Raw genomic sequence first — 19919 nt, 5'->3', positions numbered from 1 at the left:
GTTAGAAGTACTACACAGTGTGTTTGTCTTGCAAAAAATGTACCTCTGCCAATAGAGTTTGTCACCCCTGGTTATTATTGACACTGTAGTAGTTGGTCGGGTTCCAGTTCCATGATTATTTTGTAGCAAAATGATTCATAAAGTTATGAACACATTTCAATGTAACTTTTAGAATGTGTTCATAATAGGCGAGGAAAAGATGTTTCAATTTTTGAAGCGCTCTGGATTACCATCTAGATTCCAAAATATTTTGAAGGATTAGTTAGTTTTAACAGCAACCGTATTCTTGACCTCCTACTGTCTGAATGAGATGCTGTACATTAGAAGAAGTGTTTGTCCTAAGATACTGTGGTTATTCTACTATAAAATGCACTTAAAATCCTTAATTTTTTTACTAAATCCTCAGTGCACCTTATAATCCTGGGCTCCTTTTGTATTAATACTGGATGTACTTACTGAACTTGAACAAATTTTATGCTGTACACCGCACTCAAAAATATGTCAAAATGTTGGTTATCTATAGTACGAAGCCTTGTGACTATGTAGTATCACTTGTGAGATTCCGTAGTCAGGAGCATACAAGTTGCCCCGTGCATTAAAACCCAGTGCGCTTTACAGTATGTATGAAAATAAACCCATTTATTGATATTTCACCTTTACCTTAAGGTGTACTTTACAGTCTGAAAAACACGGTACATGCAGTAAATGTAAGATAAAGTTATGTCAATATGTGTGCGTGGCGTAGGTGTGTACTGTTGTAGTTTCATTGATATATCAATGTGATGTCGTGAGTGTCAGTCATGGAATCTTGAACTCAATCTGACACAAACTCACAGCCTCAATCACAAACATTCTTCTCGTACATGTTAGAATGTTTTTTCGGGGGGCGGTGGAGGGCTCTAATCCTGTGGCGGCCCCCAAATCTGGAGTCTCATTAGAGCGGTTGCGGAGCGGGTCGGACCGGACAAGGGTCTCCTTTGAGAGGCTGCCGTGGTGGTGGGCCGACCATCACTGCTGCTCATCATTAGCGTCACCGCTGGATCTGTTCGCAATAAAAGTAGGTGGCAGCCGTCAAGATGACGAGGTCAGCTAATGATGACACCCGACGACCTTCGCTCGGTTACCTCATCGCAGCTGGTCACTCGCCGGAGATCCGCTCGTCAGCTGGACTCCGATGTATTCACCACATTCCTCCGGCCGAGCCCCACTCCGGCTGATTCTCAATGAAGAGGGCTACAGAGTCGCTCGCTTCCCCTTTTTCCTCCTGATGGATTCACCGCAAATATTCTCTGGAGTGGAATACCACCCAACCTGTCGAACATGAAATTGTTTACTAGCAGACTTTTGAGAAATTCAACCAATATGAACATATTTTGACAGTAAAGATCCACTTCCAGAGGGTTGACATACTTCTGGGTGTTGTTGAGCTCAATCTGCCCAGGTCACCAGTAGTAACCCAAGCTCTAGACCAGGCCAACTAAAATGTCCTCTTTTGAAGGACATCCAGCCTGTAGGCCGGTCAAACCTCCTACTACCATTCCTTGATTGTTCATTTTTATAAATAATTTTGCCCTGATGTGTTGAAATAGCAAGAGCTACGTTATACTCTCTGTTGACAGCAAAGACATTGTGACACAAAAGGCACATTATGTTGATATTTATAGATATGCATTGCTAAATCTTCATGTCACTTTAAAAGGGTTGTTGCTGGAGTTACTTTGCTTACGATATAAAGCAGTGTTTGTGGCGCAGAGCAGCAAAACTACAGTTTTATCTCTTTCATAATGCAATTACTATTTATGGGTAAATGGGATGTTGGCCAGTCCAAATGGCTTGATCTGGCCCACGGGTCATAAATTCAATAGCCCTGCTTTAGACTATAAAGTACTACACTCCAACCCCAAAAACCAGGCGTTCGCTACTGCAGAGTGCTTTCTTTTATGCCAACATCCTCTTGGGCTGTCACGCGACACCATGTACCCTCCACTGACACTGTGCCTGAGCCAAGTGGCATCAGATCAGGCCAAAGTGCTTTTAAAGCCAAAGGACGTGAACTTTCCTGTCGTTGGATAACAGACATCCTGAATCTATGTATGTGAAATATACTTATTCAGTTAAGGGTTTGTTAACTAGTCATGCACAGAGACAGCTCAGACCTACGTTAAGGACCCGATTTAACATGAGTTAGTAAAAACATGACATGCGCAAAATTAATATAAAATAAGGATTTGTATTTGATGTAGTGTGTTGGCTATTAAACCACTAGGTAGAAAGGTTAGAAAATCTTGCTCCCCATGCAATTGTATGTGGCCCTCCGGATGGTTGGAAGATTAATGGTGATGTTGACATGGTGACCTATATATATGTCAGTGTTTGAGCCTCCAAGAATGAAAAGACAACATCCCATGTGCACTTCCAGTTTATATAGTTTGGTAAATACGCATTTTGTTCAGAACTTTATCCCATTGTATGATGACCCTGACACCCCTGGGTTGGAGGTATTCACCAGTTTAAAAGTCAAATGTTTGTATCTACCAACTCTATAAACCTGTCAATACATTTTAGTTCCACACTCATGTGAAAGTGGTTTTATCTGATTTTACCCTATGTTGTTCTTCGCTACGTCGAGAGGGTTCAGGGTAGGATTTGTCAAGACCAGCACTAACCAGCTATGAGAACCCCGACCGCCTCTGATCAGGGCTTACGTCTAACCCTTCCGTCAGACCTCGCAACTAATCACGCCGTCGACCCGAGAATCAAAGAACAACACGAGTGTTAATGGCGCCGTCCTCCTCCCGCTCGACTAACACTGTTTTTCTTTCACTGCCTTCACACCCCCGCCGACATTTCCATCATTACTCTGTTTTTTTTTTCTTCAATGAAGGAAGTGTGGCGGGGACCCTGAGAGAGAAGGGCTCGGTTGATAGGTGAAGGGGGGGGTCTAAATCTGGCTAGACTTGTGACCCCTCACCCTCTGTTTATCCAAGCTTTATAAAAACAGAGGGATGGTAGCACGGAATCAACTCGTACAACGGCTTCATTCTCAAAAACTGAGATGAATAATGATGACATTTCTTTTCTGGGAACGCGAGCGCTCGTGTCTCTCGCTGGCTTGACAGGATCGTTTTCGGTGCTTGGCGAGACTTGGAGCTTCGCTGAAAGCTTCATGGTCAGCGGGTAGCCAGGCAACTAGACCTCAAGTGTAGAGTTTCTGATCCCGGCTGAGAAATGTACATGATATTTCCCAGTATAACCACAGCAATTTAACACAGAAAAAAAGAAAAGCTGCTGGTTTGCAGTTTTTCTACGAGGGGAAGTGATTTAGATCCAAGTGCTCTAAATTCTATTTAGCATCCAGAAACCTCTCTTAGCCTCCCAGGTATACATTTCATTCTTCTTTTCTTTCCTGGGTCTCAACAGAGAGTCTTGATCGTCCTCCCTAGTGACTCCTGTCCTCCTCACCCGTGAATCCAATTGGTCATCTTTCTCCTCTTTATTCTTTTTTACTTGCATTTCCACGTGTCCAAACCGTCCAGCCTCTCCTGACTGAGAGCTTTAGCATTACTAGTTGACATGTTTCTTTAGACATTACCATTACGACTGTATGTTTGTTCTTTGAACGTAGAAGCAGTTTCTCTGACAGGAGTGATGAAACGAATTCACGCAGCAAGACCGCCGGCTCTAGTTCTCTGTCTGTGTTTATAATGGACTTTTCTCTCTGTTTGAAAAGATTAATATCACTACACTCTGGCTGTCAGGGATGTTTAAATTTCTCTTTCTCCACCGCTCTGCTTTCAACACGGCAGGAAAGAAAACAACTTTTTTCTTCGCCCACAAACTTCTCTGTGTCACTACTGGAGACTAAATGAGACAGCCTCTTTGACGAAGAGCAGTTTCCCTCTGACTTTGGTGCCACGCTATGGTGTTTGATATCTTAAGATCATCTTCCATGAACCTGGAGTATTGTCTGTCCTCGTCTCTACAAGTAAACAATCATGAAAACGAACACGTTCATCTGGCTTTACGCTATTTTCTTGGCCTCTGCGTGGCTGTTTCTTGTTCACATATGTTGTGTTAATGTTTGCACTTCTGGGTCAATGTGGTTGCTACAATGGAATGACCTTGAAATGCCATTTCATGTATCGTAATTTATTTTCTCAAGGACATATTTAAAATGTTTAAAAAACACTCCCTTCTTCCCTCGAGGACATTGTACTTTCGGTCAGGAAAGTCTCTCCACTTACGGCAAGAACTGGCCTAGAGGAGCGCTTGATTTCACTTCTCTTCACCCGGTGCCAGTGTCAACACTGCTGCGGTGCTGCGATGATGTCCGGGATTGATGCCGCGAAAGAATTTACAATAGAGCGACAGCCCCACTTTGTTTTTGGCGGGTCTCTCCACCGCACTTATTCACTCAGAATCAGACTGCGAGTTCTGCTTCTCCTAATTCAATTTGGTAAGTTAACATGGTTCTCTCTCCCAACTTCTACCACATTACGGTGGCTATCATCTCATACTGAGGTCCAAATTCTACATCAGGGAAATTCAAACCATCACTGGTATGTATGGTTTTTCCATGTCATCCCTTTCATCTCTGAATATACCAAGACAATGGGAAAGTAGAAGACAACCAATGAGGTTCATGGATGTGGCGGATGAGTACATGGAGCAGAAAGGCGTGACCTTATCAAATCTCAATACCTAAATCTTCTCTGTACTACTGTGTACCTCAACAAACCTGGGCTCAAATCTTATTGCAGTAAAATGGTCACCACATCAGTTCTGGCGAAACAGTGGTAGGCCCTAGAAACCTCATTTTAGCAGTATTTTAGTATTTTACATTAGCGTTACATGTCAATCAGTTGCTTCCAACGCAAACTTCACATTTAGTATGAATGCATCTTTAAATATCGTCATTATAACACTACTTGAACAGTAACTTCTACTCCACACGGCACTGCCCTTCGTGAAATGGTATTCGTTACTTTTCCATTTCAACCGTTTAAATCCTCAAGTGGGACCAAAGTAGAGACAATTGGTTGAGTCATCACTGCACAACTTTTCTGGCAAATCAGACGGCAGTGACCAATTCTTCAGTCACACTGGCACTGGTCAGGTCCGTTGGAAAAGCTAACGGGGTAGAACATTTGAAGTGGGAAAGGATCGTTCGACTGCCTGCCAGTGGGCTCTTCTTTTGTGATGACAACACACGTCCCAACAATTGAAGTATCCATGATGAGGTTTTTTGGCTTCAACTCTGAGGTCCTCCTATGTCACTGTGTTCTTGCACAGATTCATATGAGGTTAACCCCAACTGGTGCAGGATTGTAGGGGCCGCTGAAAGGCCAGTCCACTTTTGAGAGCCTCTCTCCTTCTATTTAGACTTTGTCCACCATGCTAGGATCTGATTCATTTGTGCCTCAAAGTAATCAGGCTGTTTTGCCAATAGAAAGTTGGTATGTAGCTCTTATACTTGATGTCCACCACAGTTTCTGGATCTCTGTCAGTGAGGTTTTTGTGGTCTGAACTAATATCCAGTGCGCTTGAGTCACTTACAATGAATGCTTTATGAGGACTCACATATAACTTAAGTTTCTAAAGCACCAGTTTGGTGTCAGATGAAACCTAAGCTACACCTATGACCACTCTGGATTGACCTTCTATGTCTCTGCCAAACAGTTGTTGTCTTATCAACCCACAAGTGTTCGACTCACTTAAGACCCACTATAGATGGGCTTTACACACTTCCTCTCAGCCGCTCCATCTCCACCACTTGTTTAGTTTCGCTCTCAACGGGCCTTTAATTAGCATGGAGTCTTTTCTGGAGCGGTGCTGACTGATTGCATATCAGGGTCCTAATATGGCTCACGGGGGAGCGGCCCTTTGACCCCGCCGGGTCCCTGGACATCACTGTTATTTGAAACCAGAGATCCTGCCAACCCACCCCCAAATATTGGACTCAAGTCTTGAGGGTTTGGGAACTCATTCTGAGGTACTCCAACCACTAGTTCTCAACTCAAAAAGCCAAGCTGGACCCACTTCCTGTCCCCCCACACACACACCCCATTGGCGGTCTCTCTGGCAGGTCTGGTCAAGGTCAGAAGTCTGCGGTCGAACAACACATGTTTAAAAGTCCGTGTGTGAGTTTCCCCCCCAGAGAAGGCCTGTGCCCCAAACCTCCCATGAACACACACTAATGCAGGGGCCGGCACAAAGAAACACATGCAGGGTCTGGACGAAGACGCACAGCAGACCTTCAGTGGGTCACGTTCTTAAAGAGGCGACTGTTTGTGGTCGGACTGACTGAAACCCTAATTTGTCGTTTGTAGGAATTTATTGGATCAACTCAGTCGATGTAGTTCTTCTATACAGGAGGTCCTTATGTTGAGCTTAACGCGGGTCAAATAGCACAGTGTCACTGTAGACACAAGTACGAGTACTTTTACTTGATTGAATGCACAAATATAAATGAATAAAGAGCCAGTATCCCAAACGGATAAATACATTTTGACCAGAGATGGGCCAGTACATTTTTCAGGGGGCCACTATAAAAATACTGTTAAGGGACTGTCAAGCCAAAAGAAAATAATAATCCTTGCAATAATAGAAAAATATGATTTGGTTATATATCTTTATTTTATATACATTTTATTTTCAAATTGTCAATATCAATAAACATGTGAAGGTCAAAAGGTAAAAAATGGCAAAAAAATATATATATTTACCTAAATAAAATAAAAGAACATGACTAGTTAAATTTACTTTTTAATATTTCAACATGAAACGGGCAGAAAAATCGAAACATAAAGGACTTAAACAAGACTTTATTTAAGGTATAAACTGTGTGAAAGAAAGTATAAGCTTTAAACTCATGGGGGCCACAAAAAGGGGCTTCATATGGCCCTGTGATGTGATGTCTCGACCCTCAGATATTAAAGTGTTCAATGTACGCTATTTGACACAAATAATCAATCATAACTTAAAATGTGTGAGATTTTTTTAATTTGATCAAAGTGTATGCAAAAAGACAGCTGTCACTCAAACTAAACCCACTGACTAATGGGATTTATTGTTTGTGTGTGTTTGTGTCTGGATTTGTGTCAATTCTAGAGAAGCGATGTTGCTCCACGTCTCTGCTCCTAATGACCTGGTTATTGACATTTACCCTCCCCCACACTAGTGATGTCACCAGGTCAAGACTGTCCAGTTAAAAGTGCAGTTATTTTTTTATGTTTTGTTGTATGTTATTTATGTCTGTATTTTCTTGTGTGTTTCTTGAGTGTTCCTCATTTTTTTTTTTTTAATGTTCTATTTTTATAATTATGTACTGAAATTATAATTCTTTTTACAAATAGTCTTTCTCCACTTTACTTACAAAACATGTTTTAATGATAATAATAATGTTCATGTGATTAAACAATGATATAAATATCTGGGATTAATTCTAATGTCTTAATGTTCACAAAGAGTAATGTTATTTATTAAGTGTTTTCTATTATTTATTTTTAATCACATTTTTTTTTTTAAATCGTGTCAATGTTTATGTTATATACAAATATTCAGAATATACATACTTTTTTCATCCTGAAATACATGTATATACGGGGGAAACTTTTAATAGTTAAAGATTGTCGTCCAAAGATCTGTCTCCGAATAGATTCTTGTCTCTGGAGCGGTGACTGCGGCCATATTGGATTTTCATTTCTCTTCATATTTGATATTCCGTAGTGGAATTCCTGATTGTAAACAGGCGGCGTAATGTCGAACACATTTAGTTTCTAATGATCCTTTTTATGTTTTCAAACGTCAACTTCCTCCTGAGGAGGTAACGTCGTCCCCGGAGGACGTCCGTCTCACAGTCGTCCATTGTTTTCTTTTCTCATCTGCAGCGTCCACATGTTTTTACCCAGAGACACAAATACACTTATATTCCTTAACTCTCTCTCTTTTGTCTCACACTGTCGTACACATTCTCAAGCGTGCACACACATACACACACACACATGCTCACATGTAGCGAAACCCACACGGACACACACCCACACATACATACACAAGGAGAAATATAAACAGATATACACACAACTCACGCGCATATACACACATGCTCATACGCACGTATACATATAATACACACACAAGCGCAGAAACACATAAAAGCACATACACAACACGCATAACATGTGCATGCACACATATAACACAAAACACACATATGAACGCACCTACACACTTATATCACTCACAAGCATACGCACAAACAAACACACACAACAGACGCATTCACACACACAAAAATAAACGCATACAAACATACATAATACATGCATTCATACACACACAGAGACACACGCAGTCTAACACACACACACAAATAAAAAGAGACTAACACAAACAAAAAAATAACGCACACAAACACAGAGAATAACACACACACGCAGACTAACACAAAAATACACAAAGACTAACACGCAAACAAAAAAAACAAACAGACTTACATACACTCTCACACACAGACTAACACACACATACTAACACACACTCTCTCACCCACTCAGACTTACACACTCTCTCTCTCACACACACACACACCCACACTCGGCTATAAAGACTCCTGGTCGAGTCAGAGGATGCCAGAGAGTCATTAAGCTGCAGAGTTGAAGTCCAGCTCATGAGCAATGATGGATGTCAGCGCTTCAACACACCTCCTTATTTGGAGACCCACAAGGTTACGTAACGACGAACCACAAAAACCCTCATTTTGACTTAAGAAAGTCAGAAAACTGCTTCCAGACTTTGATTTCTTTTCATTACACTTCCCTTCTGGAACCTCCGGGTCCGGCCGGTGCAGCATCAGATGCCAGTCAAGTCTCCTCACTCGCGGTCCGTCGGCGAGTCCAGTCGTGTTCTGGTCATCGCTCGACAGCTCCGAGCACTTGACCTCAGACAGAACGTCTGACCTCGTCAGAGGTGTGGATCTGTCTTTCGTCTTGGCCGGGTTCTTCACGATGCAGGTGGAGAAGCAACCTCTGAACTTTCTCCAAGTCCCTCCCTGGAGAGGTTCTCTGAAGAGAACCTCAGATTCTGCAGGAATCCTCAGGGACGGTCGTCATGGTTTCACGTGGAATCATCACCAGATACTTCATGAGATGGAAATTCAAGCCAAGCTTGCATTTTAAACTATTTTCTAAAGCAGAAATACGTTTCCTTAGGGGCCATGTTTGATTCTAGCGCTGTTGTGAGGGGCCGACAAGTCAAGATAGAAAAAAAAGCTGAGGTTCTTACTGGAAAATATTAAAGTACAAAAAAGGTTAAATATTTTAAGATTGTTAAAAATGTTAATAGAAGCTACAACTGACCAGAGGTCGCTGGGCAATTAAGTTTCCTGAGGGACCACATTATATACCGAGACTGTTGTAAGGGGCCGTCAAGACAAATGAAAAGAAAAAAACTAAAAGTAAAAATAAATTGATGTCATTATGTCAGGAAATTTTAAAACGAAGTAAAATAAACATTTATTAAAATTATAATATATGATAATTGTTTTTTTCTAAAAATGTCTTCAATTTACTACATTATTTTGAAGAAAAGGGACAACTGGGAAAGAGATCGAATAAAAAATGCTGCAGTGTTGTTATATGTTGAAATTAATAATAATAAAATTAAATACAAAAAATAAACTATCGGAGAAACGTCTACATGATTATACTTCGGCCTCGATGCTGTGAGTTCAGAGTTGCTGTGTATAACTTATAAATACATCTGCCAAGGAGAGTTTTGGCTAGCATGGATCTTTGTTATTGAAGACACTGTAGATCAAAAGCTTTTGCACGAATGTTCCTAAATATAGTCATTAGTAACTTCACCTGTGGTTCTACTGTGAGTCTCTCCTGGATGTGGAGCTTCTCACCTGAACTCTTTGCTAAATAATATGTTGAGTCCTCGCGCCAGAAGGGTTGCTGGTTCCTGGACCAAAAAGACTTCCTGCTGTTTCTCAAGTTCATCTAAAAAAAGTAGGTCAATATGCTGGGGGGTCTAAAGTTAGTGGAAGGTCAAAATGGCTGAATGGAAAGACCTTCAGAGGATCTATCAACTCAGTTTAATTCCTATTCTTGAATTTCCACCTTTGCGTACATCGGCGTGAAATCTGTGTCGTGATTGGTCAAAATGGTGCCTCGTGTTTGGTGTAAACGCACCCAGAGAGTCCAGACCCTGTTGAAAACACGTGGCTCAAGGGCGCGGGGTTGGTGGTCCAACATCGGGACTCCTTAACGAGAGCGTTGACATGAGAAATAACGCTGCACTTCTATACAGGGGGGGGGGGGTTCTTGGGAAAAGTCGTCGTCTTGCTGAGTAAACACAGCGAAGTGTGAGGGTTTGGTGGTGAAACTGTTGATCACAGACGAGTCTTCGTTCACTTATCTGTGAAAACATCACTCGACTGGAGGTTGAAACAAAACGTCCTGAGAAGACTCTTCACAACAACTACACACACACAGACACACACCAGAAACCTCAGATGTCACACAACTATTTTTCTTTCTGTTCCACTCCTCAGTCTAATGTTGCTGCCGTGCTGTTGCTAAGATCCCTCGCCTGTATTGAAAATAAATTAGAAAAGCGACGAGGGTGCGATTTCGTTTTCGGGCACTTGTGGTCGGACCAGAGTTGTAATTTGCCCAGCGGGGATTTGGCTTCGCCGCGACGGATCCTCCGCCGCTCCTTGTCATTTTCTGCTCCGTGTAAGGGTTGATTCGACTCCACGTCATCCATGACGCACACAAAGACTCTTAGTCGCTTTAGTTGTGGAACTAAATTGACCTAAAATTATTGAAATCTAAGTAACTTTATAAAAAATGTAACATCATTTTAACATTTGTTTATTTTATCTAATCTATCAACAGTGTATATGTGTTCAACTCCCACTTTTCCTTAATAGTTATCTTAATTTATTTTTGTTTCTAAATATAAAAAATAAATTGTTTCGATTATTTCATATGTGATTGGATTATTTTGTATTATTTTCTTTTTTTCTTTTAAAAAGTTAACATCTTCAGACAAAAGACAAATGAATGTAATGTTATTATTTTAAAGATATTTAGTCGTGGGAATAGTTTTTGTCTCTAGTGGGTAAATAAACGTGTGTTAGACGCTGCGGTGTGTCTGGTCTTGAAGGTGTTCAGACAGAGGTCAAGAGAGACTTGACCTTGACCTGTCAGTCAATTAACACCGATGGGAGAGAGTGAACCTGGTGACCCTGAGTTTTCTAAGACTCTTGGAACTTACTTTGTTCCTGGTAGAATAAGTAGTGTCTTTAATTTAGTTATTTACATTTTTAAAATCATTACTGCTTCATCATCACATTTGTTTTGTTCATTATAATTGTCTTTTGCTGTTTCATAATTTTTACTTTTTTTAATTAAATTAATGAATCTCTGGTTAAATCAACGAAAGTCTACTCATTATTACAACAATTACTATTATTAACATGTTAATAAATCTTTCTTTTTTAATTGTTTTTTTTGTTACTACTTACTGCTTAACATTTTCTTTATGGGGTTTTTACTCTTTCATTTGTTTAATATAAACAACAACTGTTACAAAAGTACACATTTAATAAGAAAATATTAATAATCTGAAATAATTGTTACGTTCATATAATTAAATAAAAATAATTCTTCTAATTCTACGGTTATTAAACGTTTTAACTTAAAATTCAGCCTTTTTTTCTCATTTCTTTAAGCCAAGCATTAGTTTTATTCAATGTTCAACAGAATGTTTTCTTCTATAATCTCTTCCCCCTTTTATGTAGATATAATTTCGTAAAAGTCATTTACTGGACAATAAAATAACAATATAAAATCATATTCAAGAATATGATTTGAAAACCCTTTTCATCACCTTTCAAACATGACGTCACTCTTCTGTTAGTGAGACTGAGCATGCTCAGAAACTTAACATAAATTGCCTTCACCATTTAGATTAACTTGAACCACGTGATCTCACATTGAAGCTCGTGTGCGGAAGAAGAAACCTATTGTTTCTAGAATTGTTTTTAAAAGTGGGGAACAGGAAGTCGTAACTGGTATGATTGGACGTCAAAAGTTCAAAACTGTCAACTGCAGACGAGGGAAGTCAAATATGCTCAACTTTTTTTCTCTCAGTTAGGGTGACCTCCAGCGGCGACTCCTTGAATTGCACTTTATCAATCTTTTTTTTTGACTGTGTGGTTAAAGCTTAAATATCTGGTGGATGACAAGGCTTTTCCTGGAAAAAAAAGTCTTAATAATGATTTAAAATTGCTGGATCCCTGGATTGGTCCCTGGCCAGAGATAGGAGACGAGCCTTCTGGCTCAGCTCAACATTGTTGTACACTTATCCTGAACCTTCTCTTTCAGGGACGACTTCGACGAGGAGGGCTTCTGTCAGCCGTACCGAGGCATCGCCTGCGCCCGATTCATCGGGAATAGAAGCATCTTCGTCGACTCGCTGCAGATGCAGGGGGAGCTGGAGACGCAGATCACAGGTGAGGAGGTCCTCGCAAACGCACAGGAGGAGGGTCATTGAATTAGCCTGAAATGACTTGAACTCAAGTCTCATACGTCTAATCTCTTTCAATAGTGACGGTTAGTTAGGACTTGACTACCAGTATTCAGTACTTTCTATCTGGCCCATTCAAACACCATCTGAAGGCGAAGAACCTTATTTTTACAGTCTCTACAGCAGGCCTCAGGAAGACCTAAACAGAGACCAGATTCAACTCTCATGCATCAAGGGTTAGAGAGACTCCCATAATGCTTTGCCACCCAGCCAATCAACTCCGCTGTCGATCACTTTTGATATAGATGTTGTATTTAAATACAGTATTATAGTGATCGATCAGACTTCACGAAATAGAGCAATGTGTAGAAATCATGGGAGTTTACTGTTCTGTTGGCACCATATGTAAGGTGGGTGCTGAAGTTCTGTGGTTGTTTAAAGTGTAAGGGCCAAAAAATCTCTAAAACAAATGGCAAAATTCCAAAAGTTTTGGAAAACAAAGATAATGTGTGACATAATAGTGGTCCATTTTCAAGCGTTTGCAGCTGTAGCAATGAGTTCACTGAGAGGGGTTGAGTCGAAAAGAGGAGCTAGTGGTTTGACGTAGAAGTTCCTTCCGTTGACGAATCATTTCTCTCCTTTCCAGCCGCCTTCACCATGATCGGAACGTCCAACCACCTGTCGGATCGCTGCTCTCAGTTCGCCATCCCGTCCCTCTGCCACTTCGCCTTCCCCACGTGCGACCGCAGCTCGGGGGCCGAGAAACCCCGCGACCTGTGCCGGGACGAGTGCGAGATCCTGGAGAACGACCTGTGCAAGACGGAGTACATCATCGCCCGCTCCAACCCCATCATCCTGAAGAGGCTCAAGCTGCCCAACTGCGACAACCTGGCGCCGTCCCACAGCCCGGAGGCCGCCAACTGCCTGAGGATCGGCATCCCCATGGCAGAGCCCATCAACAAGAGTGAGACCTGACCCTGACCTGTGACCCTACACGGACATCGTTGACACTTGTCTTCCGCTCAGATCACAAGTGCTACAACAGCAGCGGAGCAGAGTACCGCGGGACCATCAGCGCCACCAGGTCGGGTCGCCAGTGTCAGCCGTGGAACTCCCAGTACCCCCACAGCCACACCTACCTGGCCCTCAGGTACCCTGAGCTGAACGGTGGCCACTCCTACTGCCGCAACCCCGGGAACAAGCACGAGGCCCCCTGGTGCTTCACGCTGGACGAGGGCGTCAGGATGGAGCTCTGCGACATCCCCTTCTGCGGTGAGAGCCTAGAACATTTACAGGTCTTCCTTTTTTATTTTCGGTTCTAACCTCTGCGTCTCTGTGACCCGGCAGACGACAAGGAGAAGTCTGGCGGCGGCAACATGGAGATCCTCTACATCCTGGTGCCCAGCGTGGCCATCCCCCTGGCCATCGCTCTGCTCTTCTTCTTCATCTGCGTGTGTCGCAACAACCAGAAGTCGGCCAGACCCCCGCCGCCCCGCCAACCCAAGCCGGTGCGCGGTCAGAACGTGGAGATGTCCATGCTGACCACGGCCTACAAGCCCAAGGTGAGACAAACGAGGGGTCAGGTAGAGGTCAGCAAATTGGTCAGTTTGGTCGCTAACAAGTCAGGGCAGGTTGGCCAGGTTACTGAGGGGTCAAATAGGTGCAAGCAGGGGGTCAGCGAGGGGTCAGAGGGGCCCGGCATGGAGCAGCGGCGAGGCGGATCAGAGGGTTTGTGGTGGAGTGGAAAGCAAGCGTGAAACAAGCCCTTAAGTCAAAGCAGCTGTGTGTCTCATTGTATCAAAACACACATAACACACACACACACATCCACTCACCAACACACGAGGGCACACTTTCATACACTCCTGCTAGGACGTGTTTGTCCTGCTCACTAAGGAATTTTATTCTTTCTCTCGCTTATACACAAACGTTAGCAGGCGTTCCAGAATATTATCTTGGATCTAAAATTACAAATCTCAACAAAATGGCATTAAAAAGTGAACAGAGAACAACAAAACAAATGATCCTGTAGTACGTGTATGTGAGAGACACATATATGTAAGTAGATCAGTGACATCAGAATATTGTTTGCGATATTGAAGGGTTGAGATTCAAATGTTAAAACTTTGAATTGTTATATTAAAATGCTTTTAGCATTAATTTATTTTTAACAATAAATATCTTTAATATTGAAATAAAAAATATAGAGTTTTATATTGTAATTCCAGTAATTAAAACATATCTGATTTTTTCATTTTTAAATATTGTTCTTTTTTTATACAGTTATTTTAAAAAAACATTTGAATCAGGAAATCTTTAATCAAACATATTTTTTTTAAAGAATCAATGCTTGAAAACATTTCAATAAAACAATTTATATTTAATTTATATAAAAGTTTCAACATTTAAAACATTAAATCCAACCATTCAATATTCTGATGACGGTGATATACTTCCATCATTTTATACAGAGTAAAAGGAGGGATTAATAAATGTGCATTTGTGTTTTAATTGATTGTCATTTCTCTCCTGCAGGGTAAAGCCAAAGAGCTGCCTCTGTCCGCCGTGCGCTTCATGGAGGAGCTGGGCGAATGTGCTCTGGGGAAGATCTACAAGGGTCACCTGTACCTGCCGGGCATGGATCAAGCTCAGCTGGTGGCCATCAAGACCCTGAAGGACATTTCCATCACGCAGCAGTGGAGCGACTTCCAGCAGGTGAGCTGAGACCCACCATCCATGAAGCTTCTACAGACCCATGATCCTGGTGTTTCTGGGCTGCAGGAAGCTTCGGTGCTGACGGAGCTGCAGCACCACAACGTGGTGTGTCTTCTGGGCGTGGTGATGCAGGAGCAGCCCGTCTGCATGGTCTTCGAGTTCCTGCCGCAGGGCGACCTCCACGAGTTCCTCATCATGCGCTCGCCACACTCCGACGTGGGCTGCAGCAGCGACGAGGACGGGACCGTCAAGTCCAACCTGGACCACGGAGACTTCCTGCACATGTCCACTCAGGTCAGACAACAGTGTTCAACATAGTTTTTATTTTACTGTCATGTTTGTCCACCGCTGAAATATGTATCACCTTTAATTGTTTTTTATTTGAGCTAATATCTATATTTTATCAAATTAACTCACTTCACTTTTTTATCTTCAACTTTTAATTTTTTATTGTATATTTTGCATTTGTTCAAATCTATTTAGGAGATTTTAGTTTAAACCTTCTTTTTTTTTGTCTTATCATTTATGTTTATTATTATATGATTTATTACAAAAAAAAATCTACTTTTTTATATTTATTTATTAAGTAAGATATAATTGTGATTTGTGATATATAAATAATAAAGACAATATAAGATAATAAAGACACTGTTTCTTTGTATTAGGATTTTTCTCTTTTATTGTCTTTATTAAATTATAATTATTTATTAAAACATTTTTCTTTACTCTTACTTTTATGCTCTATGTTCAGTAGTGTGCTGTCGTATTATGTCGTTCTATTTTAATTTTAATCTGATTAAATGATAATATTCAACCAATTTGTTTAACATTAAATGTGTATTATTTTTTTGTGTATTTTTAGTCCACATTATTTTAATAATTTTCCTCCTAAATACATTTTTTAATTCTGTTTATTTATTGTTTTCTGAAAAAAACATCGTTTCCTATTCACAGTAAATTCCCTTGTTTAATGTATTTTTCTTTGATTTAACTCTAAATTAAATACAATAAATATTGTCTTTTTTGTCATACCTTGTACTACTTTATTTTAATTCCTCTTCTTTCAGTTGACTTTTCACATATAATCTATTTTGGTGATATATTTTTTATCTTTATAGATAGAGAGAAATTACTTTGTTGATCATTTGGTAAAATTATTTATGCATTTACGTTATTTTCAATATTTATTTTATTATTTTATTTAAAATATATATGTTTATCTCTTCTCTCTTCTTAACTTTTATTTGTCTTTTTCTGTCATTTTTAAATACATTTTTAATTCATTAACGTCACTCTCGTGTGTGGCCTGTAGGTGGCAGCAGGGATGGAGTACCTGTCCAGTCACTTCTACATCCACAAAGACTTGGCGGCGAGGAACATCCTGGTGGGCGAGCAGCTGCACGTGAAGATCTCTGACCTGGGTCTGTCCCGGGAGATCTACTCGTCCGACTACTACATGTTCCAGCCCAAGATGCTGCTGCCCATCCGCTGGATGCCGCCCGAGTCCATCGCCTACGGCAAGTTCACCTCGGAGTCGGACATCTGGTCGTTCGGCGTGGTGCTGTGGGAGATCTTCAGCTACGGTCTGCAGCCATACTACGGCTTCTCCAACCAGGAGGTGATGGAGATGGTGAGGAAGAGGCAGCTGCTGCCGTGTCCGGAAGACTGTCCTCCACGGTACGTTACACACAAGTACTTCATGTGTAAGATCAAATAGATACAGTTAAATATTGCAATATTTTTTTTATGTTAGCGTATCAATAATGAACAGCACTTTATCAATTAAAGAACAATATTTATAATTACAATTTTTTTTATTTTAAGTTATTTTGTTTATTTTCATTTCAATACAGTTTAAATAATAAATTAAATTAATAATAAGATATTTCATTTACAATTAATATGGAAATATTCACAGCATTTTTAGGTTGCAAATAAACTTGGGGCCTGTAGATGGCAGCAGTCATTAAGTCAGCTAAAGGAACAATAAAATCCTGGCACTGACTGAGGACAGGAGGATACAGTCGACTCCAGCATCCTTTAAAGTTAATGTTTTGACATTTTTGGTTTCAAAACAAATGAAATGAGTTAGGACTTCATCAAGAGGCATGTGGTCTGTAAATTCTGCAACACTAGAGTAAAATACTCTACAATAGTACTAATATACACTTGTTCCGATATATCGTAATACATCGTATCGCTGCTCCTGTATTCTTCCCAATACACACTTCTACCCTCGTAACGTGACTGACCTTCTGCTTCAGGTTCTACTGTCTGATGACGGAGTGCTGGCAGGAAGGTCCGGCCCGTAGACCCCGATTCAAGGACATTCACGCTCGACTGAGAGCATGGGAGGGGCTTTCCAGTCACGGCAGCTCAAGCACGCCCTCTGGTGGCGGAGGCAACGCCACCACCCAGACCACGTCGCTGAGTGCCAGCCCGGTCAGCAATCTCAGCAACCCTCGCTACGCCGCCGCGCCCGCCGGCTACCTCTACCCGGCCCAGGCCATCCCCACCCCGGGACAAATGGCTCCCATGCAGGCCTGGACCCCCATGGCCATGCAGCAGACGCACCAGCGCTTCATCCCTGTGAACGGATACCCCATCCCTCCCGGGTACGCCGCGTTTCCCGCCCACTTCACGGCGCCCGTCCCGCCCACGAGGGTGATCCAGCACCACCTGCCTCCTCCCAAGAGCAGGTCCCCCAGCAGCGCCAGCGGCTCCACCAGCACGGGTCACGTCAGCGGGGTCCCCTCCACCACGGGGTCCAACCACGACGCCAACACGCCGCTGCTGTCCCACTGCCTGATGCCGGGCGGCGGCAACGGCGGGGGGGCGCCACTGTACGGACATCTTTCTCAGAAGCTGGACCACTCGTCCGCGCTCATGTCGGTGGATCCCGACGGCTGCATGTACACCGACACCATCATCCGAGCGGACTTGTAGACCCCCCTTGTTCCATAGGACCCGCCCTAGAACTGAAGTGAGCACACTCGGGTCCAAAACCCACTGTGACGTGACACTCCCAGCAGGTCTCATGCTCTCACCTTCATGTAAATACGGTACAGCGTTCTGGAGGATGAAAGTTTGATCTTGGAGAAACATGAAGAGGAAAGTTGATGGACTTTCAGTTCCAACATCATTTTTAATAATCCAAGTTTTAATCCAAGTTTTAATTCAAATCATTGCTCATCTATTACAGGCATTACGGTAAAGAGCATCTGGTCATTGCTTACTTCTGCACCGTATTAACTTGAATAGACAGGAAGAGTAATTCAATAAAATTAGATACATTTTATACTCGGATTTTATATTCAGATAAAATATGTTTGTGTTATTAACAGTTAAACTTCAATCATGCAAACAAGATATTTTATTATAAAGAATCCTTGCTCCTCTACTCAAGGCATTACAGTAAAGAGCCAATAATGTACAGAAGATGAGATTTATATATTATACAGAAGGTAAAACAAACCATTTTATATAATGGATTATACATCTCATAAGCAGGAAATGTAATCATAGCATTTCTTCTATCTATTATGTGTTGATTTTAGAATTTTTATCTTATTTTGGTTTGTTTTCTCTTTTATTTTCACCACAGAGCCTTGAATTGATTCGTAAGAAACAATTAAGATCAAATAAATACATTTTCTAATGTGAAATAAGGAGGAACTGAAGAAATCTCAATAATTTGGTACCAGAAACTCACTGGTCAACCAAGATAGATGTTGTCTAAATAAATACTGTACTTTTCTCTTTTTTTTAATTTGTTCTTATATTTATTTATTCACTTGAATTCAGTCCTTCCTTTTTTGCATATAGTTTTTTATACAATATTCTTAAACATTTTTTGGTTTTACTTCCTGTTAAATTGTGCTTTTTTTCTGAGTATTATGGAACTGTTTACTTTACCGTAATGCCTAGAATATACGAGCAGCCAACCAAAAATTGGTTAATACTGTGAAATACAAATTCAAATCTTCGTCCCAGTAAAAAAAAAATATTTTGTTTAAATGTTTGTGTTCTTTCACGAAAGTTGAGCTACCTAGCGCCCAAGTCTGTGCACCTCCAGCATGTAAATGTTTTGTAAAATAAAGCGGCGCAAAAACCACTTACACACCCGACTGTGAAGTAAAAATGAGTGCTCCATCGCTTACCATCAGTTTTTAAATAACAGATTAAATGCCTTTTTTTTGTCTTGGAAGGAATAGTGAGAATCCTTTTCTTTGTTTGATAATGGACATTTTTTGCACAGATGTTTTGTAATGCAAATTCATTTAATAAATAATGGTGTAAAAATAAATCGCTTAATGTTTTTCGAATGGATTGTTTTAAGCTGCAATGACAGGGTTCGACCACTAGAGAGAGGCAGACGCACAGCTGCTAATAATTCCGCGTGCAGGCAGAGTGTCGTTATGAGCACTAGATGATGCTGCAACTATCACTATGAAACACCAGGAGCTTCATAATTCTGAAATAAATTCCATATGCGATGATTTGTGACTCTACCCCGGAATATAATAGAGAACATTCCTTTATTTGTGTTTGAATTGGGCCAAACGTTTTAAAGAAGTTCTTGAATGTCAGAGAAATCTGACTTCCAAGCCGACAGTGAACGCATCACATGCAGGTGGTCATAATGTATGGCACGTTTACCTGTT

General features: G+C 41.2%; 1 protein-coding gene across 1 annotated transcript in view; it reads left to right on the top strand.

Moving 5' to 3' along the window:
• Window positions 1–19504, top strand: part of ror1 (receptor tyrosine kinase-like orphan receptor 1) — a 113402-nt gene extending 93898 nt beyond the window's left edge. The window contains exons 5-12 of the mRNA XM_087784976.1: window positions 12399–12526; window positions 13187–13504; window positions 13567–13812; window positions 13888–14102; window positions 15076–15255; window positions 15322–15549; window positions 16568–16932; window positions 17520–19504. Coding sequence (XP_087641102.1) covers window positions 12399–12526; window positions 13187–13504; window positions 13567–13812; window positions 13888–14102; window positions 15076–15255; window positions 15322–15549; window positions 16568–16932; window positions 17520–18201 — 2362 coding nt within the window. The 3' untranslated portion in view covers window positions 18202–19504. The remainder of the gene's footprint in view (window positions 1–12398; window positions 12527–13186; window positions 13505–13566; window positions 13813–13887; window positions 14103–15075; window positions 15256–15321; window positions 15550–16567; window positions 16933–17519) is intronic.
• The last annotated feature ends 415 nt before the right edge of the window (window positions 19505–19919 follow it).

The sequence above is a fragment of the Callionymus lyra genome, chromosome 2, assembly GCF_982586985.1.
Source record: "Callionymus lyra chromosome 2, fCalLyr1.hap1.1, whole genome shotgun sequence".
Taxonomy (NCBI): Eukaryota; Metazoa; Chordata; class Actinopteri; order Syngnathiformes; family Callionymidae; genus Callionymus; species Callionymus lyra.
This window is presented reverse-complemented; position numbering and strand designations above follow the sequence as displayed.